The 27,638-nt window shown below is 34.3% G+C and overlaps 1 protein-coding gene across 5 annotated transcripts in view; it reads right to left on the bottom strand.

Annotated features, from left to right (window-relative positions):
* The window catches only part of Tenm3 (teneurin transmembrane protein 3), a 453,046-nt gene that overhangs the window by 168,592 nt on the left and 256,816 nt on the right, over positions 1–27,638 (bottom strand). For all 5 annotated transcript variants that reach the window (XM_047548919.1, XM_047548916.1, XM_047548917.1 and 2 more), the window contains 2 exons: positions 24,227–24,464; positions 1,620–1,858 (listed from right to left, as the gene is read on the bottom strand). In XM_047548919.1, the coding sequence (XP_047404875.1) occupies positions 1,620–1,858; positions 24,227–24,464 (477 nt within the window). The remainder of the gene's footprint in view (positions 1–1,619; positions 1,859–24,226; positions 24,465–27,638) is intronic.

Here is a 27,638-nt window from a genome sequence, read left to right as displayed (position 1 = left end):
GTCAACCTGACAGGATGCAGCCCGACATAGTATCTATCTATCTGTCATGATCCATGTTAAAAGTAAAAATATCCCCTACAAACACACATGGGTAACACATGACACATGCATTTCAGAAACACTTAAAATTCTTTAGACCACACTTCTGACAGGTACAAATAATTTATACAGCTGACTAGAGGAGTTTCTCTTAATGGTCGCAATATTTTCTAGTTGTAAAGTAGAAATTCACCTCTGAATGCTAACGTTGGTTGCCGTGAAATTCCATATTTATGTTCTGAAGTAGCATTAATATTGTTTTACTAGGGTGTGCTCTTGAGTGAGTGCCAAACCCTTTGGTGTCTGGTTTGACCATTTTACTAGGAGAAAGTTAACATAGATTAAAAAATGACAAAGGTTTTATCTTGCTTTCATCTCTGATGGATGGGTAGAGGCTGTTTTAGATACTATATGAAATACCCTGATGAAGATAATGAGGATGTCCCCAGGTTCCAGGGAAAGAGTGCTCTGAATCATTAGTGATGTCTTCATGGTCAAAGAATTGGTGAAAATAGTATATAACGTGTCACATAGCTGCCACCCTGATGCAATTATCTCTAAGGTTCTTTCATGCTCTACAATTCTGTTTTTCCATTAACCATTCTGACTCAAAATGGTTATTTGACTTTTCAAAGTACCTGATTTATAGCTAAGGAGTACTGTAGCTATGGTAGACACTGGTTCACTGAAAAAGCATCATACTATTCTATATACTGCTCCTTAAGACTCTTGTTCAGTTAGAGCATTTCATGGGGCAACACAAATTGCTTTGTATACTTGAGGATGCATCACCAGCTGTTGTTCTTGGTGGATAAACCACATAAGATGGCCAGCGATTCACTTCAGTGGATACCATTAGCATTTCAATGTGGTAGGCCTTTGCCCATATTCAGAAACAGATCAAAATAGGACGTGGTGATTTCTGAAATTTAAAAATCAATTCCCAGTATTTAAATCCTACAACAGATGATGAAATAGTTAAATATAAGGAATATTTACAACTTGTAACAGTCACTTCCCTCATTTGGGTTACTATTAAATGAAACACATGATCAATACTACATCAGAAAAGATGAAAACTCCACACACATGAATGGGGATATAATCCATTCATTGTTTTATAGATGTCCTGTTCTCTGGAGAGTGTTCCTGAGTGCAAGATGATGGTCCTGAGTGATGAATTTTACATTTAGATAGCTGAGTTAGCTGAAAGACGTGTAATATCACAAGTAGTGGAGAGCTCCCTATTGAGCACAGATGGAAGGAGATTTCTGCGCAGTGTTCATTCCTGTGAGTGCATGAATTATTTTGTGTGCAAGAAATGTCGCAGGGCTATCCATACTTCACAGGGAATAAGCCAATAACATATGTATTCCATAGTTTTGTGTCTGAGAATAGACCTTGCTCTTTATGGAAATGAATCACCTATAAAGCCAGCTTTTCTATTTTCCTACCTCTGCTGAAAATTTGTTAAACCACAGAGATTATACAACCTTATAATATACTTCTTGATAAAAAAAAAATACAACAGTATGATGCCCTAATTTATAGACAAAATAATTCTCAAAGCTTGCTCTTACCTATAAAATATGACAGGAGTATTGCCAGGAGCACCGAGACCCCTACAGCACACAGGGCAGTACATTTCCAGCTACAGTACTTTGAAGACTTCTTGAATTTAAAAGCACTTCTTGATAGGGTGTTTCTAGGTAATGGCCGAGTAGGCGGTGAGTAAACGGAGCCAGATGCCATTGTGTATCCTGGGGTTGCAGTACTGAACAGTGGCGTTGTCCCTGTTCCTGTTTTGAATAGGAAATGCCTGTGGAAAAGGAGAATATCATCAGAAGGCACAAATATGTTAAGACACAAGAGATGGACACAGGCACTAGTTCTCCTGTCTCTTGTACACAAGTACTTTGTCTTTTTATCATTTGCCTCATATAATTTAAAAAACAAAAATTAAGGAAATGTTTTAACCAAAAAACCCCAACTCATAAAAATGACAATAATGAAGGAGAGTGATTTTTAATGTACACAGCAGGGTTTTGCATACCAATGATTACTGTCCCTTAAAGTAGACATTTTGAGAGACTATAAAGTTATTCTATAGCTATCATTTCCTGAACACAGGCATTTGGGAACTTCTCTTGATGAACTACCTTAAGAACATCTTCATAATTCACATAAGAAAACCAGTCTTGTTATGTTTATACATGTACTTAACTATTATATGAGAATGCTAGGCATGTAAACAAGTGCGCATAACTGTGCACTTCCTGGATGTCCATATAAACCTTCTCATCCCAGGCTGCACCTCACTAATTACTTCTATCAAGTTTGGCCATGGGCAGCTACCCGGTCAGTTCTCAAGGGATGTCAGATATTATTTTTAGCTTATGTCAAATGTAACCAAGAAGTAAATCTGCTTGGGGCTGGGAATCACAGAATACTTTGTAAAACCGAACCTAAAAAAATTAAGGAGGTTTTCAATTACATGGAGACAAATTTCCTAATGAGCTGGAGGTGTGGCTGAGTGGTGGAGCATTTACCTAGCATGCATGAGGGCCTGGGTTCAATCTCTAGTGCCACCAAAAATTAAAAATAAAAAAAGGAAAGAATAAAGATTTCTTAAACAGGGTACATAGCTGAATATCTTTCTTTTTAATAGTCATGTACTTATTTTGTTGTGTATTAGAACTGAGAAGCTGCAACACCACTAACACTTAAATTCTGCTTTACTACTTACTGGTTATCTGTCTTCGGACAAGTTCTTACCTCTCTCTGGTTTGGTTTCTTAATCTAAAATGAAGAAAGTATCCACCTCACAGAGTTGTTCTGAGGTTTAAATTAATTAATACTTATTGTAAAGAACTATAAAGTATTTGGAATATATTTATCCTACATAAGTATCTGATGTATAAAAAAGAAACCAAACTTATGATTTCATTTATATTATCACTTAGGAAAAGCTAAGCAGGTATTTAAGCGACATAAGAGTCAGTCTCCAGGAATCTATTAAGTGAATACTAGTGTAGCTGGTACACAGATAAGGTGAAAGTTATGATTGTTTGCTTTACACAGGTATGTCAGAATGAATTTGGGATTAGAAATCAGAAGATATGGGTTTTAAGTTCTTGTGGTCATTAGGAAGAGGCAATTATTTTTCCATCTGTAAAATGAAGCTTATGATTTATTTATTTTACAGGATTGTAAACCAGTTAATGCATTTAAAACTACTATCAACCACAAAATTGGGACAGACACTAACAATAAATTACAACTTCTACAAATTATACTCATGACTGTATTGTGAAGTCAATTTCCTGCAATGAACAACTCTGTAAAACTGACAGTTTAGAGCCTGAATTAAATAGTATATTAGAAGCAGCATTGTTAAGACTTCCTGCCATATACATTCAGCATGGTTTGAGAGTATCATGTCTGGAACCAGAGTATTCAAATCCAGATTTCACCTATAATTAACTGGATCATATTTGGTAAGTTACTCGAATTTTCCATGTGTTGGTTTTATATCTGTGAAGTGGGCACGATAACCTATTTTACAGACTTTTTATGAGCATTAAATGAGGTAGCACATGGACAGTGTTATATTAGTACACTATACATTATAAGTGCTCAATAAACATTAGCTATTAGTTATTCTGCTCAAATTAATATAGAACTATATTATAAAAGACCAAACATTATAATTTGAAGATTTTACATCTCATTTCAAAATGTAACATTATAAAAACCAGCATGTACGAAATGAATTCCCAGGTTTAAAAATTTGATACTGCTACTTCCATACGCTGCATTACTGTGGATGAGAAGATGGGCTGTTATCAGGCAGAGAAGTAACCTGATCACTTATCAGCCATCAGCAAACTTCTGTAAAAGACCAAGAGTAAACATTTTGGGCTGTTCTGGCCACATCACTGAACTCTGTACCAGTAGATGATGCATAAATGATTGAATGTGGCTCTGCTTTAATAAAACTTTATTTATGGGCACCAAAAATTTAATTTTATAGAATTTTACTATGTCATAAAATATTCTTTTTTTTTCTCTGCATGTTGTCAATTATTTAAAGATGTTAAAAAATTCTTGGCTCATAAGCAGTACAAAAATAGGTACAGGGCTGGATGTGGCCTGTCAGCTACAGATGGACTCCCGGATTTAAGTTCTCCATTTTTTTTTTTTTGGATTACACAAGAAGAATAAGCAAGATCAGCAGCCCAAAGTCACAACTATTCCTTCAATGACATTGGAGAGGATTTATAAAAACAACAGCAACAACAATACATGCACATACAAACAGCACAAAGGATGCGTAAGAACTCATCTTGGAGAAGGCAGGACAAATACATAAAATTGGACAGAGATCCTGTGGTCATCCTATTGGAAATCTCACTGTAAGAAGTCCTGGCAAATGCTAGAGGATACTGAATGATCACCTTTGCCAAGGATAGGAAAGGACTGATATTTCCCATGATTGTGGAACAACTGGCTTACTCAGCCTGCAGGTGAGGGCTTTAGCATCCCCTCCATTTTGGATGGTGGCTTTGCTAATGACATCAGCTAGCTGTCCATCTGCCCCTTCACCAATGACAATAATGATAACTGCCAATTCCTGTGCACTTACTAAGGACCATACCCTGCTTATTTTTTCATTACATATCCACCATAGTGCAAGGTGCAGGACAAAATAACTTGTTAATATTGCCATCCTTCATCCTCCAAGTTCTAGCTCTGATTCAACTACCTACCACCCAATCCAACTTGTCCCTTTACTCTTCATCATATCACCATGTGTATTTTCTTCAAAGTATCTTCTATAATTATTATCTTATTTGTCTACTTGTGCAGTAGGTTAAATCTTCGAAATTCTCTTTAGTGTGTTTTTTTCACTAGAAATATTTTCCCTCTTCCCATGTTTACTGTGCTTCACCCTTCTCAATTCCATCAAGTGTTTTATTTCATTAACTCCAAAAGAGATGAAATAAAATGAAAAGTAGAAATAGCCCAAGTCTCTATTGGTTTTTTAAAGCCCAGACTATTGGGTGAAATGGAGTGAACTGGAGTATAACTAGAATGTCTGGGAGAAAAACAGTGTGAGCAAAAAAAGAGGTTTCCTTCTTGAGGAGGAGAATATCTTCAGGCAGGAAGAAGGCAAAGAGCAGTGAGAGCAGAGGGGGAGGGTTCAACAGGGCCCAGGGAGAAAGGCCTGCCTCTGATTGATGGCAGCATCCTGAGGGGGTAGCAAGACTCCTAAGGAGGCTGAGGCTTTTTAGACTACTTCCATGCCATGTTTGGGGTGGGGGGGTGGGGGAAAGCGAGTGTATGCAAGAGAGTGCAAGTACACAGAGAGAGCTACCCAATGAAGTTATGCATATAGAAACAAGCAATATTGGGTAGCATCAGGCATATAGACCGACGACCAAAGACAGATATCCTTGCTGTTGTCTTTAATATCATAGTGCATTCTGGGGAGAGCAGAAGTAGAGAGGATATGAGATATACCCAAAATGTCTGAAAGAAACAGACTTTAGAAAATAAAGAGTTTTCTTACACTAGAAAACTATCCCATTTTATTAAGGACTAGGAAAGAGAAACCAAAGGCAATGGTTGAAAGCAGAGGAATTCACTACATTCCAGGGACAAAAGCTCTTCACCTGGTTTCCTTGGTTGAGTTCTGGTTCAGTCTCTACTTGACTCTTCTAGGGTGCATGAGGGTGAGGGGGAGCTGAGAGTGCCTTATATCTCAGATAGAAAAGCGAGGAGATGACAGGACCCCAAGGAGAAACTGAGGCTTAGAATGTACAGGTGATGTAGTTGTGAGGGCCTCACTGAGATTCCTATGCTTCTGCATAACTTGCAAAGGAGCCAAATTACTTCTATGGTTTCCAGAATAGTACCAGAAGGGACCTCACAGACAGGAATGAAGGCTAGCTCAGCAGTAATTCATGGATTGAGAACAAAGGGATAGACAGCGTGAAAACTCAGTGTCTTGGTGGAAAAGACTCAAGTACCAGATACTTCCTGTTGTGCTCAGGGCATCATGGAAGGGTTGACATAGAGGAGGGAGGGACCTAAAATAGCTAAGGGAAAGTTTCTAGGGATGAGGACTTCAAATAAAATATAAACAGAACTACAGAAAACTAAAGTGGTAATTCTAGCCTGTTAAGTTGATGGACTAAGAATGATATGCCCAATGCACAAGTCTAATGTTTGTCTTCTCTACTAGAATGTCAAGTTTCACTTCTATATTCCCAGGACTGAAAAAGTTCCTAGCATACGCTAGTTGCTCAATACATATGTGTAAAATAAAATGGTGGCCATTATATAGATGAAGGAAATGAGTTTCAGAAAAATAAAGTATGTTGGCCAAGAAGTTATAGCTAATAAATAAATAAAATCATAAAATATGTAAGATGAAAATAAACTGGAAGTTATAGGGACCCAAAATGAGAAGTATTCCTGGAAAATGTTATGCTTTATTCAAAGTTAAGTTTAAGTAATTTCTTCAAGAGAACGGGATTTGAACTTGAGCCTGTAAAGCCCTAACGTTTATGATCTTAACACTAAAACAAGAATGTCTACCACGTGCAGGACATGAGCTTGATAGATGCTATCTTTAAATTAGATATCTTGTTTTAATTTCCATACACACTGTGACTGGTGATCTTGGCAGGTTGCAAAGCATCAAATTATTATTTTTCTTAAAAGAAAATACAACTCTGAGATATTGAAAACATAGATGTAGGAGTTGTGGATGTGGTTCAGTGGAAGAGCATGTGCTTAGCATGAGTCAAGGTCCTGTGTTCAATACCTGGCACCAAAATCAAGCAAACAAACAAAAAAAGATATGATGTACCAAAATATATTATTCATCAATGTTAGGGGAAACGAAAAGCTCTCTACCTGAAAGAACCTCTAATTTATTTAATATATAAATTTACTTTTGTTGTTGCAAGAAAAAATAGGGTATGATAGTATTTTTTGCCACTATTTTAAATCTCAGGAATACATTTCCTTCTTCTCTGTCTCAATGACCACCCATATCAGGAGAGCGTTAGATAAAGGACTGGGAAATATAGGACATAATAAATACAGAAATATTATAAAACATTGAAAGAAAAGTCAGATCACCAGTGCTTTATAATTTAAAATCATTAGCCTTTAAGATTTTGAGATAGTTTTCTACTATGTAAGGAAAGAAAGAATTAGTAAAGAGTGTTTAAATTGGTGCATTTTGAAACTGTTTATAAATGGTGTCCTTTGAGTTAGGACTGATTCCTTCAGGGAAAAACAGGCCTCAAAATAGATAGGTACAATATACATGTGCAAAGATCCTGGGCGTAGTAGGAAAGGGCTATGTCAACTTATTTTCTATGGCGGAGAACATGTGGTTTCAGATTTGGTAGAACTGTGTGAGTTATAGGGGTTTCAGACAGGACGCCATCTTTCAAAGGCCAACAAGTCCTTTCTACTGAAATATATAAAATAAAAACACTGATGAAGTATATTCTGTGATTAATAAATGTCCTTAAGTCCAGGTCTCCTTTTTACCTGTTTCAAGGTCCAACCATAATGATTCCTTTATGTTTAGAACCCTACAAATATTTAATAAATGAACAAATGAATTATTGAAATTCAGCAATGTGAGGCATATACAATGCTATCCACATGAGAAAATTATTTTGTCACCTAATTCTCTATAAGCCACCTATTTCTCTGTGTCATTAGTCTCTCCTCATCCTATGACTCTTTGCCAGGTCACGCAGCTTTGAGAGTTATGCTTCCTACATATAAAACATTCTGCAAAAATTACTATCAAAAACATACGGTTTTTGACCTGGCATCCGCATGAGGTTTGGAGAATAAAGGCAGAAATTTTCTTTACTCCTCAGACCATATTTGGGAATGAAAAAAAAAAGTGAATCCTGTGAGAATATTCCCCATTGTATTCAGCAATAAAGCAGCAGCAGCTTCTTTTTAACACAGAGCACACCGGAGCCGGCTGATTTTTGTTCTGATGTTTCTAATGATGCCCTGCGTGACGCCTGCCTCCAGTTCCTCAGCTATTTGTGCCACTGTTTTCACTCTGGTGATGAACTAGAGAGGCACACTTGAAGAGAGACTATCAGAGACGGAGAAGAGGAAAATCAATTTCAAAGCCCCAAAGACAGCTGGTGCAGAAGGTCACTGAACACTAACAGTTGCTTTGTGGCTTTGGAATCTGGAGGGGGATTCTATTTAACAACAACAACAAGACTGAGCTCGGGAACTGCACCGCAGCGTTAACTTGCACAGCCAGGCAGCTGCGGGCGCGGAAATGGCAAGGGTTACTCCATACTAAGCACAATTAATACTTGCTCTTTTGTCTTTGTAAGCTGAAAGATCTGTTTCTTTGCTGATCTGCTTTCTGACCAACCGTTTTATTTCAGCTTCCAACCTCTGTTCTAGTTTACAGTTTTAAAGGATTCTCTGATGTATCTTTCTATGGGTCATGTCACAAATTTAAATTTAGTAAGGACAAAGGCTGATTTTCCTCATCTTTTCCTGCTGTCTTCATTCTTGCTTTCTGGGTTGTTGTTTGGTGACTCTGTCCTTTGGGTTCCTAACTGGGGGACTTTTCAATTACTCTTCCTTCTTGCGTCCTCCCTCTCTCACCCAGGTTCAGCCTGTTGGAGAATCCTGCATGCTTTCCTTGATAGCATTTCTTTTCTTTCTTTTTTTGCTAGGGTAAATAAGTTCTAGTTCTTATACCTCAGCTTCCTTCTTTCAATCTATTTGTCGAAGGCACAGAAGAGGCAAAAGTAACATTTTCATTTCAAATGTTCTTCTATCTACCCTCAAATGAAATGTCATGTTTTTTTTGTTTATTTTGTTTTGGTTTTATTTTTGCTTTGGTAATGGGGATTGAACTCAGGGGTGCTTTACCACTGTCCCACATTACTGGTCATTTAAAAAAATTCATCCCCAATCATTTAAAATTTTTTTTATTTTGAGACAGGGTCTTATTAAATTGTTGAGGCTGGCCTTGAACTTGTGATCCTCCTGCCTCAGCCTCTGCAGTTACTAGGATTACAACTGTGCCCTACTATGCCTGGTCTGAAATGTTAAGTTTTAAATATAGGACCTGCATAGTATACCAAGTTACTTCCATACATTTCATCATCATTTCTGTTTACTCATATCTCAGGCACAAAGTTGCATCTTATAAATATATTTTGCTTTTTTTAACCCCATCTCTTAGCAGGTATGCTTTGTTCACTTTTCACTGATTTTTGTCTTTCAAAGTCATAATCACAGAAATTACCATCATAAGATTTTTAGGGGGAAGATAAATTATTTGGAGTAGATTTAAATGTCCTTCAGTATTATGTCATATATCAATATGATAATGCTTATTTAAGAAGATCCTACTATTAAATACAAAATTTAATAAGTGATAAGTTTATACATGTCAATAGGAAAAATGGGTTAATAATAGTCTTTTTGTTCATGGAATTAATATAATCACATTATTCTTCTAATGTCAAATAAATGGTTTAATAAGTTAGAAATTATAGGGACCCCAAATGAAAAGTATCCCTGTAAAATGTGTAACAGCATTATTCAAAGTGATCAGGGCAGAAAATAAAACTCAAACAAAGTATGTAACTACTGAATGAAATTTTAATTAGACTAACTTCATAAGTGGTTATCTTCATAGATAATAGTTTATTTTCTTCAGTGTTTTATATGGCATTAAAAACCTTTTTGCAGATTAACAAAGCAAATGATTAGAATATGAAGAGTATAGCAGTTGTTGCTCAGATCCTGTCCTTTAGGCACAATTGAAAGCTTTGTTAGTGCCACAGTCACCTGGGAAGATATTTCTGTTTTATATCACATCTATTATATCATACAGGGAGAAAGCACTACTGCAAGGAAATACTGACATTTTCTTCCTCTTCCTAGATTTTTTTGTTGGACAAAGGGCTTAATTTACACTAAACCAAATGTGAACTGTTTCAATAAAATGTGCTGAAGTCCTGCTTTCTATTGAGGTTTGTAGGCAAATCAATAAAAAGTACCTAGAATACAGATTGCTTTCTTCAAATTAGATGCTCTGATTTCAAAGACAATTTGCCAGTGAGAAGAATGATTGACTAGATTTGACCAAATTTACAAACTTTTCAATATCCAAAGTTTTCATTTAAGAGGTAAGAAAATTTTAAGGTATAGGTTTTTTTTTTCCTTCCAGCAAAATATAACTTTCTGGATTTAAGAGACTTATTAAAGGTTTCACAAGATTTCCTCAACATCAAACGACTTTTCCAAAATGACATTTTCAGATCTAAAGCAAATGAATCCCATACTTGTGGATTAAATTTACCTGGAAATATATGAAGGTTAAAATTAAGCACTGAGTTAAATATAGTTTTAGTCACTTGACGTCAAAACAATGAATAGTTTGCTCTGAGTGCATTTTAAAATACTTAATGAGAACTGTTAAAATGTATGACATTTAATTGTTACTGTTACCTTCAATATTGCCTATTATCACTCATTTAATTACTTTTAGTATTAACTTGAGAGTATATTTATTAAATAATGCAGAAAGAAAATCAGTCCCAAATATTTGTCAGTATTTGAAAAAAATGATGTACCTATATTATCTATCATGAAAGCATCTTGCACACTTAAAACCTGTGCTTATCAGTCTATGGAATTTTCACTGTCGAATTCTGAATTTTAGGTTCCAAAGACAATTGGATTATCTGTCAAATGTATCTTTAGCAACATGTTTATAACTAATTAAAAGGCCAAAAAAGCAGTCTAAATTATGTGCTTTACATAACAATGAAAAGAAATACAAGATTTATTGCAGCTATTAAACACCCTGAAACATCTTATGAAATTACTTACTGTGCTTAAATGCTTTGCTATTTGGAAAGAAATATCTATTGGCTGAGGATGTTGGTCCTCAGAAGTTCCGTAAAATTCCTTAGAGATTAAAAAGCCTTCTGTGAAATTTCAGGGACAAACCCATCCACACTAGTACCTACAGAAATTTGCAAAAGGCATTCTGTAGTAACCCATCTTTTACACGAAAACAGTACTGCCAAACAGATTATAGGATCATAAATTGTGGTAAGGCTTATGAGGGTTAGGTCACCCATAGGAGCAGAAATTTTTTAAAGCTTTGTCCTACATGAGAATCACCTGGTGGGCTTGTTAAAGTACAGTAGGTCTGGGTTGGCAGGAATCCCAGCAACTGATGCAGGTCCAGCAACCATACTTTGAGAACCACTGCAGTAGGAATATTGGCACATTAGTTTCTTAACTTCAGTTTAATGCCAAGATTCTCTTTAAGATAGTATAACATATCAGAAAATCAATTCAAAAGACTCCTGCTTAGAAAGTCACTGTTGGTACCTTCCTTTGAGTAGTCAATTTACAACAAATAGAATTTGTAGAATATAAGGCTCAAACCATCTGACTTCAGAATCAGATGGCTTCAACATTTTTCATTGTTCTTCGTTATCACACTCTGAATTTTTCTACTTTCAAGACCTCTCCTTTTTATTCTCTCCCTTCAATTCTCTGACTAGTTAAGTCTTCCTTAAGTTGATCCTTTCTAACGTTCTGGCAACTTTTAAGTATCATGTTTATTGATCCTTTATATCCAAAGGAGACACCAGCACCTCTTCTGCTTTGGTTCTTCTTCATTTTCTGTAGTATCAATATTTCCATGTGCTTCTAAAATATTTACCAGCAAAGTACCCTATTTCACAAGTACCTTCCTTAGAGGGAAGGGTCTCTTTCCCTTTCTCCTTGAACTTAATATTTGGACTTCGGAGCCATGTACAAGCCAAGCTGATAGTTCACCATGGGCATTTAAAACACCCCAAAATGTTTGACTGCTGTCTATATAATGCTATTTCTCTATTCTTAATTTTTCCATCTGCGGTAATTTTTACCTATTCTTTTTCTTCTAAAAATCATTTCAATTTATTACTCATATTAAAATTTATACAAGAAAAAGCTATTATTCATTCTCTTTATCTCTTAGCAGAGACTCTTCTGGAAAGCTCAATACTAAATACCTTAAATACATTTTGTACACACACACACACACACACACAAACACACACAATCTTCTTACTTCTTTTATATAGCTGCTTTTTGAGAAGAACAAGAAAAAATATTTTTCCTGTACGACATGCTTCCTGCCCAAATTTTCTCCTACTTTGAGATTGCTGAGGACAAAGTATTGTCACTCAAGGTGATCTTCCCAGTACTGGCCACTACCACACCCCAAAAAAGGCCACAGCGCCGGTAGTTTCTTACCTATTAGACAATGTGATAACAAAAATTCTCTTACTCAAATTGAATAGGTCCAGAATACTAGCCTAATTGTAAAATCAACTCCACACTGAATTCTTAAAGTTATAGTTAAAAAGAAAGTGTTTTCTTTTATCCTTTAGAAATTATTGAAAAACATTTTTTGGAGAGTGTAAGCAAGAGCACCTGAAGAGTACTCAACTGCTGTGATGAAAGTAAAAAGTATTAAGAGGGCCAGTTTTTAATTAACTTCTTCAGTGACCAATGCAGCAGTAAGTACTTGAGAAAAGCTAGATCCAAGAATAAAATTTGCAAATGGCAGGTAGACATTGTATCTCAAGGCTGGACTGAAAAGTTAAAAAATAATAAAACATACCTATGGTGAACCAATAATAAACTAAAATTTAATATTTGTGTTTGTATTTTGATAATTTCATCTTAAATTTTTAAGAAGGGTGAATCTAGAAAAGGAAAACAGATTTGTGAATGAATATGTGTGTATAAATTTTCTAAGAAATTGCCAGGACTTGTTCAACAGATTGATTAATTTGCTTCAAACATAAAGGTATTATTACTATAAATTTAATTATAAAAGATTTATAGTAGTATACTATGCAATTATAAAAGGAAAATATCTTAGACTCTCACTAATTAAAATGCCTCTTCTTTTTTATTACCTAAAATTTATTCTGGTATGTACTTTAAAGGAAAATATTTTAAATAAGAAAATTAAACATACCCCATGTAAGCAATCAACATTAGGCTATAAATTATATATTTTGACATGAAAACAAAAGAACAAATATGTAATGATTCTGGCTGTGACACAGTGCGTTATTGAGACTGATAAACTACTACTTCATGCTGATAGCATGTTGTGGTCTCAAATCTATTACACTTTTGAATTGATGTGCTATTATCTTTGGACAACTTTCACACTGGGAGGTGATCTAAGCAAGAAAAATGTCTTAAATGAAAAGCTTATAAACAAGATACATTTCACTGTTGCTACCTGAATTGATATGAACTATCAGTAATTGTTCAAAAAAGTGTTTCAGACAAAGCTGTTTTTAACATTTTACATAAAAATTTGCAATATTTGTCATTATACATTTTAACGATTAATAATTATATTAAATATGAAAACATGTTCATGGGCAGTACAATATGGTGTGCTAACCAATCTCTGAAAACTGGGGGGGGATAATACTAGAAATTGTGAAGGAGATTGGAGGAAAATAAATTTTATAAGTTCTCTACTTTTACACTTAGTTTTTGCAGTCTTATGCAAGTAAGAGAGTTATATAAAAATTAAGTATAATCAAAGCTGAATATGGTAAAAGGTTATATTATGAAACAAAATATTTCTATTATGATTTACTTAAGCTAGACACATCTGTAGTCAAGCACAAAGCATGTTACAGATTTTGTTTGGGAAGGTTAAGAACTGAACAACAACAATGTGCAGAAATTACTGTTTTTGTTCTAACCATTAAAAAGAAGGCTCAAATAGCTTAACAATATTTGTTTCACATTTTAGTTATTTTAATGGTGTACCCATGGCTTCAAGTATAAAAATCTATATTAGAGATTTTCTTACATGTTTTAATATATCAGTTACATCTTCTGTTGGCATAGTAGTTATTACATACTAAATATATGAAAATTAAGATGAAAAAGAACATCTTTAAAATTCCTATATGCTATTTGGTGAAGACTTCATCCACTGAATTATTAATTCATTTAATTAATGATGACCATTTATGCTTAGAATTGTCAGAAAAGTTCTTTCAATACATTTGAGAAGGAAAGATGAACAAGATAAAGACTTTCAGGTATAGATATAAATTTCTGAAGAATAAAAGAATTTCAGGGTTGTATGAAACATTGAAGCATCCTAGTTAACCACCAACCTGAGGTGCAGTGGACAAGAAGTAGATGACAAAATAAAACAGCACGATCAGATCAAAGGGTGGGGAGGAATTTCAGTAAGTTTATTGGATAACTATTTATCATATGGCAGGAAAACATTATCAAATTTGAGCTTTACAAAATCCCTGCTCTGTGTGTGTGTGCGCATGTGTGTATGTTATAAAATCTACTATTTATTTATTGTTGTTAGTGCTGTGAATTGAACCCAGGGCCTCATACATGCTAAAGAAGAACTCTCCCACAGGAATACTACCCAATCCCATAATCTACTATTTTAAAATAAGGAGATAGAGATTTAATGAATTTGTCAAAGGCTATACAAGGGCAAAATCAGGACTTTTTGGCCTTGAAACTTACATAGTCCCTATGGTAGATACCTTGGCTTATTTAAAATATAAACCAGTGAGATAAAGAAGTATCCAAGCTCCTCTTTAACTATTATGTATCAATCTGGTATTTATCTCTTACCTAAAAAATAAGAAAGATATTAAACTTGTACAATAGTTAATCCTTATGGCAGTGAGCCTATCTACCCTCAGTGCTTTTGTTGGAAAGTTTCTCCCTCACTAATGCCTAATGAGATATTCTGAGAGGAGGTTAAGAGTAGAAGACAAGGCAGTGATGCCCTCACTTTTTAGTTTTTTTAGTGATGCCCTCATTTTTTAGCCTCATAAAGGCTGGTTAGTTATCTCAATTAGGTGGTTGAAACATGAGCATGAGTAGACTCAGTGGACATCAAAAAAATTAGTCTAATATCAGGAAAAAAAAATTCAAGAAAACTTATGTCATTATTAGGATTGAAAAATTTTTACAGCATAATTAATATTAAGTAAAGTTTACTTATATTTAATAATTACATGTTTATATTTAATAACTAAATGATCAAGTAAACAATGGAAATAAAATGAAATTCTGCAACAATAATTTTAACTGCAAAATTTTTAATTTTAAATATGTATGAAACATGCATAAGATTAGTATGTTGCTATATGTACTTAAGTAAAATTTTAATAAATTCCCAATTTTAATTTTCCTGTAGGATGTAATAGAAAAATTATAGAGACTACTACTAGAAGAAAAGATATCGAACTTAGAATTTAGGACCTGAGATCTAACTGAAAATGTTGTCACTAAGTCATGTGACTTCAGGAAGATTACTAAATTTCAATGAACCTCAAAAAGAAGATAAAATAAAATAATCTTTAATTCTAATTCTGAAATTTATTTTGGAATACAGTCCATCTTTTTCAAAAGCAGTCATAACATCTCCAGGTCCTATATAACAGAAGTAAATTTCATGTTGTAAGATTTTAATTAATATCTACAGAATGAATGCATACATGCATTCATGCCTTTATTTTATGAATTACGACTATACCATCACTCTCAAATAATTTCTTCCCTATATTATCATTGTTGCCTTCTAAAATTATATCTGAAAACTTATTTCACTCTTTATCTCCTCTCAGGAGTCAGCCCAACTAAATTGAAGAACTACTGATTATTCTTTTTTATAACTTTATTTTGTTTGTTTATTTATTTTATTTTTTGTATGTGGTGCTGAGGATCGAACCCAGTGGAGGCAAGCACTCCGCCACAACTCTGCCACAACCCCAGCCCTAGTGATTATTCTTCATATTTAAAACACTCAAGTAGGGCATGGTGGGGGTGCATGGCTATAATTCTAGCTGCCTGGGAGGCTGTGCAGGAGGATTAAAAGACCGAGGCCAGTCAGGGTAACTTAGTGAGCCCCTGTCTCAAAATAAAATAAAATAAAACTTTAAAAGAGCTGAGGATGCAACTCAGTAGTAGAACACTTGCCTAACATACATAAAGCCCTCTGTTCAATTCCCAGTACTGAAAAACAAAACAAAGCAAAATCTCTCGCTGAAAAACTTATCTAATTGTTGTTCACAAATATTAAACAATATGTAATTCCTTGATAGTTGTCACTATCTTTATGAATTCTTCATTGTCTTGGTAGTTGTCATTTACCTTTGTAAATAATCAACTTTTTTTTTTTTTTTTAACAGCACAAGAAAGGAATAAAGGAAAGCAAACTTAAGTGCCAGGTATGTTATATATGATATTTAAATAAATCTTATAAAATTTTTGTGAAGTATTATACATCCCATTTTATGACAAAAATGACAAAAATGTATGAGTATTCAGATTAAGGTTACATGGCTAGACAGATGTTGAGATCTTAATATAGATCTGTCTCAAAACCAATGCTTTTCCCAGTATACCAGGACAAGAAAGCAGCAATATTATATTAGAGCAGGATGTAATTGGAACAAGATGATTTCTGGTAGTAGCATTTTAAGTGGTTCAGAATATGAGGTGAGATGCTACAAAATCATAAAGAGGGTCAGAGCAGAATCAGAAGGGTTATCACACAGAATTTATTAAGCTTAGGTGGTTAATTGCATGTCTAAGAATTTAATCTTATGGGCTGAGAAGAAAGAGTTCTCAAAATAGTGTAATAGAAAACAGGCTTTAACTCAGGTAAGAAATAAAAGGAGAAAGAAGTAAAATAGGCAAAAGTATATTAAGGAAAAATGAAAAAATGCAGGAAAAGATAAGCAATTATCTTTGACAGGGTATATATTAATTGGTGATGAAACCAGAGGATGAAATTCTGGAGAAAAAGACAGCTTTAAAATTGAACAAAAATTAATTCTAGGAAAAGATAAAATCACCAGGTAGCTATAATTTTAGGTAGCAATAAAACACACAGATGTAATATACACAAATACACAGAGTAAAGATGATTGAGACATATTCACAGACAATTTTGTGACGGTAAGAGGTTTTTAAAACAGCCTCACAAAACAGTTGCTGAGGAAGAGAATTAGGGTGCTTCAAAATGAATAGGTCATATTCAGAAGGAGATAATGATTAAATCACAGCCATTAACCATGACCAGAGTAAAGACATCCATGACCTTTTGCTTTGATCATGTTCACAGAGAAGTGACTAGAAATGTGTCAGGAGTAATTAAGAATTCATTTCCCTAGGTACTATGGAAATTAAGGTTATCATATATGAATATTTTATACAGATTACTGGTTATCCAGAACCAAACATTACCAGGATATATAGTATTGCAATTTAGTGAAATTATGCTTGCAAAAATAATTGAAGGTCTATAGTTAATGATGAATGCATATTTTCTTGGTGTCTTAATTGCTATTAAAAAGAAACCGGTTCATGCTAATTAAACAAAATAACACTCCCTTCTATTGTACGGTACCTTCATCAGGCACAAAATATACCTGGAGCTTTCAACACCTTAAATAAAACTGGGGTCTACCTTCTGACTGATGTGGAGACAATGCATCTATCAAGGCTTTTATTGATTCATTCCAAACATTTACTACTTAAGTTAATTAAATGTCTCGAGTATATGAATAGTTGTCTTTCATTATTATTTGAAGAATTTTTTTCTTCTTAAGAACAAAATTAACAGACTTGGGGTTCCTGCCTATAAAAATTCACCTACTTCTTGTTAAGAAAAGAAGTGAGAAAACCAAGAAATTTTAATTAAGGTTTCATTTTATGTCTGGCCTCCCTACTACATAAAGAAAAGTTATACATAAATAACACAAAAGAAAAAGACTTTCTTATCATTTGGACAGAGGAGAGCTACTTTGTGATAAATGATATTCATTCAACACTTAGCCAAGGAGGTACCCTTATCCTAGGCAATTTTTGTTATTTGGTTATTATTTTTAAAAATATTAATGGGGCAACTATCCTGTGCAGGGGGCTTTATCATCATTATCCCATTTACTACAACTCTATTTTGTGGAATATTGTTATTGCATTGGAAATTGACCTTAGATTTAAATAATTTGTAGGTGATCACACAAATATTTAAAACAATGGATCTAGGATTAAGAGCCAGATCTATCTGACAGCAAAGAACTCACTCTTCTCATGATGCTACACTGTCATGTAACCCTTATTATATCTACTAGGTTTTCTTTAGAACGTCTATCAATATAGACTCCTGAGAATTACCTTCATTTTAGAGCTATGATTCCAGGCTATTTTCTTATTTTAATTATTGGCACGATGTAGGCTATACGACCAAGTTGAAGTTATAGCATTACAAACAGCTAATAATCATCTCACATTTAAAAAATCATGCTTTTTCTTTCCCTGACTTGTAGTGACTATTTTGAATTTTAGTTTCACAGTTGACTAGAATAAGGACTTTAGTTCAGTGTAAGAATGGTTTGGGAAGCCTCAATTATAATGCCAATGGAGATACATGGACAGAAGTTTATTCTTTGAATAAATTCAGAACCAAACCTATTTTTGTTTTATACTTTTATGAATATGGATTTACCTTTAAATCTAATATTTTACATTTAAATAATTAAACTTAAAACTTCTTGAATAACATTTACTATACTCTTTTCAATTTAAGTTCCCCCTTGTTATTTTGATACTGTGAGAAGAAAATACAGACAAATACATTTACTTTGGGAGTTACATGTTTTGGAGATCAAAGAAGCTTTGTATGTGAAGGGGTCAATAAAAGATTAAGTATTTGCTATATATTGGCAATAGAAATCAGGAAAGTTCAAATCCAGAGTCATACCTGTATTAGACCAAAGGCATCTCTTGCATTTGATCTTATTCTTATTTGCCTAGGTATAAGAAACTATGGGTTTAAAATAAGCTTTATTCTTGGGAGCAAAACTTTGGTAACACTGTCGCTTTTTGTCCAGGAAAGCATCAATTTATTCTGTAGAACTGTCCTAGCCTCGATGATGAATTATATGGTCACTACAGAGTTTAGGCACTGAATTAGTCCTACAGTAGCTTTCTGAATTATCCTACTCTCACTGTGTAGTTTTTAAAAAATTATTATTATTATTTAATTTGTAGTACTGAAGATTGAACCTAAGGAGCCCTCTACCACTGAGTTACATCCCCAACCCCTTTCTATTTTTTTTTATTTTGAGAAAGGGCTTACTAAGTTGTTCAGGCTGGTCTTGAACTTGCGATCCTCCTGATCTCACCTCCTTCGTAGCTGGGATTATGGGCAGAGCCACTGTGCGTGGCTTTACTATGCAGTTTTTAAGCCACAACTTGCAATAGGCCTTAAATACAAAGGACACTTAGCAAATTCTTGTACATTGTTATTTCCTCCTTCTCTTTGCCTATTTTTCTTACAAATGCACACATAACCCTTTACAGACCTTTTGAGAAATACCATAATTATTCAAGATCCATATTTTAAGAGAACCAGAACATGACTTGTGGGGGATGTGTGTGTGTGTGTGGGGGGGGGGGCATTGGGAATTGAAGTCAGGAGTATTCTACCTCTGAGATATATCCCCAGACCTTTGAAATTTTATTTTGAGGCAGCATCTTGCTAAGTTGCTAGGCTGGCCTTGAACTTGTGATTCTCCTGACTCATCCTCATGAACAGCTGGGATTACAAGTGTGTACCATGATGCCTGATTTTCCAACTGACCTTTATTATAATTTTAGATGAGTTTACTGTGTTTTTAAAAATAGTGATGGTGGAATTTTAAAGATTAAAAATGCCTCAGATTAGGTATTTATGTTCAGCAACCTTAACTATTTTATTTTTGTATTTTTTTCCATAATGTGTGATATTTTCCCCCAAGATAATCTAGGGTTTCCCCAAGCTATATTTAACAAAAGAATATGGCATTAGCTGGTCAATTAAAGTTGACAGGCTACCTTCCCAGGCATATTTCATTTGAAGTTGTATCTTTAATCATGGAGGATCTTACCACTTACTACCTTCCTAATGGTAGCTGGCTGTCAGTATGTAGGTGGGGCACAATTTTTCACTTGGTAATGTTTTCTCCTGGTGTTATAAGGTCAAAATGTGTTGCCCACAGTTTTTATAGGCAAGGCTGACTCAGACCTGGTTTTTGTACGATTGTCTTGCCTTTCCCTAGAACCATTTAAAAGAGAAATGAAAAGAGAGAAATGAGGATAACTCAGTAAACAATACTTTTGTTTAGGTATTCCATTTTTTAAAAGATGTAGCAATTGATCTCATATTAAAGCTGCCTGGGACACTTCAATATTTAAATTAAAAATGAACTAATAAAGAGGTAATCTAATATGCAATTTCATACATTAATAATTAGCAAAGCATTATAAACTGCAAGGTAAAAAGCTATGGGAACATAACTAATGAACTATCAATGCCAAAGTAGACTTCATAATAAAACAAGACTTTAATAAATCTTTTATTAAATGGCTACAAATGAACCATTTTGTTAACATCTAATAGGTTACTACTAAGCTACTTAATTCACATATATAAATGAGGAACTTGAAGGCAATTAACTTTTCAATTGCTGAAAGCCAACGTTTCTCAATGAGAGTTACTGTACTATATCTTTAAGTGCTGCCTCTATACTGTCAATTCTAGTATTCTAGAATTTTTTTTCAGCTGCTCTGTATTCTTGTAGCAACTATTATTATACACTGAACCAGCTGAAGTATAAAATAAACAAAGGACAAGCTATAGGCTTTCAAGTGCCTTAAAAGTGCATTATCCAAACTATAAGAAATAGCTAAGGGAAAGGAATTTTAAGGAAAATCATAACCAAGTATTTGGCAATATGCATAGACACTCATTGTTTATAGAAAATGATACAATAATAAGGATTTGCTTATCATCTGCAAGTGTTTATTTAGATCTTGATGTGACTCTAGGAGTCCTAAAATCCTCTGGAGATTATAGACCAGAGCTACTTATTTACTGAGCAGAAGTGTACAGTACATGATAATATTGATTGTCTCCAGGAGTAGCAAATGTTAAATTCATTAGAGAAAGGAAATAAACATTTTTATGGAAGCAAGAAACTGCCTGGCTTAAAAAAATGCTTTCTAATAAATCAAAATAAAAGCTACACTGAAACACAGGACAAGGTGGAAAATCTTTCATGTCTTCCCTATCAATTCACATAAACTGTAAATCTACAAATTACTGAGATTTTCATGGATTATTACAGGCCATTTTGTACCCAATATTATCAATATGTGGTCAAAGGAGAAAAGGGGAAGAGACAAAGAGAAGTAAAACCTAGATTCTTATCTACATATAACTGAATTTTATACTTTATAACTTATAACCTTTAGATGACAGTTTCAGAAAAAATAATGAGTGTATGTACAAACTGAAATAACTGCAAAAGATGAAATTATACACTAGATTTAAAAATAGTTAAAGGCAACATAAGTCTGGATAAAGTTGTTAATATAGCTGAAACCAAGCCTGAGAATCATACTCAATAGGGAACCTTAACTAAAAAAGGAAAAATCAATGATAAATAAGACTGGTTCTTCACCTCAAGAGTTCCAACCAAGTGAGACTATTAAAGAAACCACAGTAGTACTGTGTCAGTTACAGTGGGAGATTTTCACTTCACTGCGTAGGTTGATTCACTGAATACCTGCGAGTTGAAAAATTATTTCTTCTGATTAGCGACACTATAAAATGTGAATGCTGGATAATGAGAAAATGATAAAACTATATTACAGATTAAAATTTGTTAATGTGATACACAATTTTTATGTTTCTATTTTCTATTTATACTCATTAGTGAGATAATATCAACTTTTTTTCCTATAGCAATTCATAATACTATATAATGTGATTCCATTGATGGATTATTAATGGTATTGCTTTAAACTGGAAGAAAATCTCAGTAACTAGTTACCTTGGGAATGATTTCTTCCTTCTTTTTTTTTTTTTTTTTTTTGGTGGTGGAGGCTGTACTAGGGATCAAACCCAGGGCCTTGTACACACTAGGCAAGTGCTCTATCACTGAGCTATATCCCTCAGGAAATAGTTTCTTGTATGGTCTGAGTGTAGAGAAACCAGCTATAAATTCTGTTATTCATGTGGCGACCATGGACTGTCTTCTAATGACCTACTTTCTTTCCTGAACCTCCCTCCAACCAAAATTCATTAGTATAATTTGAGGAATAACAAGAATAAATTCTCTCTCATTTTTATTCCAAATCTTTCACTACAACTCATGCCTTCGAGGAATACTAACTGTCTTACAGACAGTTTGTGAGGCTTTCGTGCTATACAACATCACTAAAATTAGACAGGTTTCTGATGGTTTAATTTGACATATTTCATAAATATTTGTCAAAACAATTATTGTCAACTACAATGCAATTATCCATATTCAATTTGATGACTCATCTGGAAAATTACTTTTTTCCTAACAAAATTTTTCCAAATGACAATAGTGAATCAGTGTTGATTAGTTGTTCAGTACGTACTAATTAATTACAGTGGGTAAATTTAGCTCTGTGCTAATAACCTCAGGAAAAAAACAAATTATATATATGAATCTTGTCCTAGGTGAAGAGAGCACTGCTGTTTGACTACTTTTCCTTTTCTTTCTCTTTCTAATTTTTCCCAGAAGAGTGTTCAATCATACAAAATAAACAATAAAACTCAACTACTCTTGGCTGCCACTATAGATAAAGAGATAAGAGTTCTTTGGAACCTTGTTCTTAGGTCAAGAGTAAAAGAAAAGACAGATTTTTATTGTTGACAACTAACTGTGAGAACCTCCTACTAGCTCATCCTCCAGGCAGAAGTGGAATAGATCACAGAGCTAATGGCGAGAAATAGCAATTCATTCATTGTGAGACAATTTCTTCATACAGCAGCTAATTTAAATGCGGCAGTTAGCTGAAGTTTCTACAGGGCAGGGCATTTGGGGGATATTTTCTCAGGGGGTCCAGAGTCTTCTATTTTTAAGCTTTTATATGGTGATAATTCTTTTTCTCTGAGTCTAATAAAAGCTTGGGGCAGTGAAGAAATAAATAATAACAGGCAGGTTAGGAGATCTTGCTACAAAGTTGCCAGAACAGATCCTGCGATTCAAAATATAAAGGAGATACTGACCACCAAGCTTCAGTTCAAAGTAAAAGGTGAAATTTTAGTACCCAGAGTTATTTAATACTGAATTGGATTAGCTCAGCACAGTTTTAAATGATTTACACTTCTGTATGAACAGACAGTCACCTGTCAGCCAGCTTGAGCTATAGGTCATAACTTCAGAACCTCACTGAATCACCAGAAGGTGAACAATGACACAGAAAGACCATTACACTGGTGAAGCCTCTGGAAGACAGAGAGAGGCCCATGAGCCATCACAGAAATGGGGGAAAACTGTTTTGTATAGTTCCAGATTACTAGTTGCCTGATTCCAACCAGAGGATGCAATTTTTAGAGACAGATTTTCAGTTCACTGTAAGGAAGAATTTTCTAATAGAACTAACAATGAATAGAATGTCTCAAGAAATATTGCCGGAAGGAACTTTAGAGAATAAGTCCAATCTCCCCCATATTATAAGAAACTAAAAATATCCTTAATAAATGGTCATCTAACTGGTGCTCAGGTACTACACTATGATTTCATGATATAATGGATAAATACAGTCCCAAGAGATTATGGATGTCTAGAACCAAGAAGCTGCTAAATATGTTCATTGAATTAACTGACAGGGGACTGAAAATCACATTTTACATCTCCTTGTTTTTCTCTACAAGTCTGATAATTTGAGGAAAAGAAAAAAAAACAGTAGTAAGGAGAAGTTAACTGAGGTCATTTATTCTCATCTCTCAGTGGGAACAAAATGTATGAAAAGAATAGGAAAGCTCACTGGCTCAGCAACTAAACTATTCCTAATAACCTGGAGCTGAAAAACACAGAGATATAGTAAATTTCTCTTCATAAGAAAAGGGGTGGACTATTGTATTTTTAAATTTTACATGCTACAAAATATGGCTAGTTGAATACTGTAGAATATGCCCAGTCATGCAGGTATATCATGTGGTGTAACCATCAAATGCTCTGAGAGTCTCAAACCTAGGCATTACCTGCTTTCCAGTGGTACATTACTGCCAAGGACCCAGCTGTCCTGCAGCTGGACGGACTCGGGTGTGGTTTGCAGCTCGGCGGGCAAAGCAGCCGGCGGGGCCGGACTCTGGTTCCTTCTATTGGTCAGGGAGTTTCTATTGAGAGAAGTGATGGATGGATGATGCTGTGCAGAGTGCTGCTTATGGGAAGGTGGCAAAGGCTGCAGGGTAGACTGGCCTTGGTTGTTTGCAGGTTGCTCTGCAAAAAAAGAAAAGAAAACTCATTATATATATATCTATGTATGTGTATATACATATATACACACATATTCATACACACTACCAATTTCTTTGGGATCAGCTATAGATGAATTAGAATTAAAAACTGCATATAAATCCATAACCTAATAAATTTGCATATTATTCTATTAAGCGGGTGTTCAGTGACATTCTCTAAGAGCAAGTTTACCCTTGATACACAAAGTTCTAATTAATATACAACAGATGGCAAAATTGCTTTTGGTTTTAATTTGTTTCAGATTTTTTTTTCATCTGGTTTTATTAACACCTACAGAAAACAGCATCTGACAGCTCCCCTAATGTGCCTTTAGACGTTAGCTTTTTTTAACAAACCAACCCTGAAATTAAATGGGTAATTTTGGTAGAACACAAAGGTTTTCGAAATGCATATAATCCCTATAATTATTTAATGGAGTTTTTTTAAGCTTTATTTAACTGCGATAAATTATTACAAGCTAGTTGCTAAACAGCAGTCGACTACTCTAGTTTAGTGCATTTCAAATAAGGCAGATCTGCACTATGATCTACTAATAGACGCTAAGTATTCTTTAGCAGAAGGTCACTCTGTGAAGCAGATGTTGTTTCATGGATACTTAACAGACTGAATCACATCTGATTACAACGTCAGAAGACTCATATACTTAATGACCGTTACATCCATTAGAACACACACAGAACAGATTTTCCAATTTCACAGTATGCAGTATAACTACATTTTGGAGTAAGTCATAGGTGACCAGAGAGACTCAAGCCACGCCAATGGTACAAATATTTTGGTCTAGAACAGAATCATAGAAGACCCAGCAACTTCAAAATATAAACACAAAGCTGTGTTTTAACTATGGGAAAATCCCTAAAGCTATTAAATCAGAAATTAAAAATTTCAAATTAATGTAACCTTTGAGACCTACTTTCAATCTCATTACCTAGCTTCGGACATGCTAGAATCTACAAATACTGTATTTTATCAAACGGATGTATGACTCTTTAATTTAATGCTGAACTTATTAAAGTTCCACATGCATAGGATGTCGATTTTTTGCTAAATGCAGTTTAAAATGCAATATAATTTTAAAGTGATGCATTAAATCATGTTATTAATATAAATGCACATATTAAAAGAGAATAGGCAACACAGGGACTATCTTTCATCTACAACGTGAATTCCAGCGGTGCTTATTAAGCCAAATAACATAGTCTAACACTGTAATTCTACATGCATGAAACGAATACATATGTAATTGTTTGAATATATGTATTATCAAATCTCTTTACAGGGTACAATAAAAATAACCCCTCCCATAGCATACAACATCAGTAATTATCATGTGTTTTGAATGGTCTCTAATAATCCATATCATATAATCTAATAACTAACAATTTCTCACTCTTCTAGTAAGGGATATAGAAAACACTGAAGTATGAAAACAGAGCCACTTCCTTGTGTAGCCTCTATTCTTCAAGTTCCTCATACCAGAAACTGCACATATCCTCTTTGGGTCACTGGTTTGGTGTTCACAATAAAGGATGAATGTCAAAATCTCAGTTAAATTGAAATAAGCTTTTGAGGGAATGGTAGGGTTAAAATAGCACATATAGTTCTAAAACTGTGTTAGGAAAAAAGAAACTAATAATGTTAAATAGATGAAAAATTATTCAGGTTTCATCTAATTAATTAATATGGTCTTCCCCAGCATCAGGGCATATGATTAGAGTTTCTATGAATGGCTTTAAGGAGTATTTCAAGAAGCTATTTACAGGATGGCATAGCAAGGCGCAGTTATGAGTGCTGAGATTAGGCGAGGAGTATCAGTGGAATGGAAACAAAGGGAGAAAAGGAAGAAATACTTCGAATGAGACTATGCCTAAAAAGAAGTATAGGATCAGATGACCTCATGTTGTTTTTAAGCACAGTGCCTACATATAATTATATTTTAAATGTTATATAACACAGGTTTTTAATTAAATATTATACTATGTCAAGAGCAGTATAAATTCAGAAAACCAAATTTAAGTCCTAACCTTTGGGCACCATGATAACATGCCTTAGTTTTCTAATCTGTAATGAGGGAAATAATACTGCCCCATCAAGGTCGTAGTGTACTCTAAGAAGCCAATGAAATCCACTCAATCATTCATTAATCATGCATTTGACCATTCATCCCACAAACTTTTACCTAGACTATATGTTTCAGGGATATGCTAAGTCTCTAAGAGGTGAAAGCATTGTGTAATTGGTAATATAAAGCATTATGGATATTAAGACTGTTATTGAAAATCAAAAATTTAAGACCCATTATCATCCCACATTTCAATATGATAATTTGGGATTCTTATTCTTTTTTTTATTATAAACAAATGGGATATATGTTGTTTCTCTGTTTGTACATGGAGTAAAGGCATACCATTTGTGTAATCATAAATTTACATAGGGTAATGTTGTTTGATTCATTGTTATTTTTTCCCTCCTCCACACCCCTCCCACTCCTCTTTTCCCTCTATACAGTCCTTCCTTCCTCCCTTCTTGTCCCCCTCCCACCCCCCATTATGTGTCATCATCCGCTTATCAGTGAGATCATTCGTCCTTTGGGGATTCTTATTCTTAAACCTAGACATAGCCAGTGAGGAAAACTTCCACTGAAGTTTTCAAAAATGTTCTGCTGTGGGTTTTGCCTAGGCTCCTTCCTTCATTTTTCCAGGATTTACTGAGAATTTACAGTGCAAAAGACACCATGCAAAGATCCATACTCTTTCCAGTGGTACCCAGAAAAATTTAGCAATGTGTTCTGTCTGCTGGGACCTCTTTTGATTTGACTATATAGTCAGGATTACTAATAATAAAACCAGTTCAGATGATGAATGCTAGGTATCTAAAATCTGAAGGAACAGAATTAGTGCAGAGTCTGAGTGAGACAGGCTTGGTGGCCAGAAGTTTAAGTTCTGCAGTAGACTATGAACAGAAGGAAAATCCAAGAATTCAGTTAGGGTTAATGTTAATTCTTGAGGTTTGGGCTTGAATACTTATTTGTTTATACCAACTTAATAAAGATAGAATAAGTATATAAATTCTTACAAGATAAAGTTAAAAACAGAAAGGAAAGCAGAGTAAAAGAAAAAAAACTAAAGTGGGAAA

Source organism: Sciurus carolinensis, chromosome 4 (assembly GCF_902686445.1).
Source record: "Sciurus carolinensis chromosome 4, mSciCar1.2, whole genome shotgun sequence".
Classification (NCBI taxonomy): Eukaryota; Metazoa; Chordata; class Mammalia; order Rodentia; family Sciuridae; genus Sciurus; species Sciurus carolinensis.
This window is presented reverse-complemented; position numbering and strand designations above follow the sequence as displayed.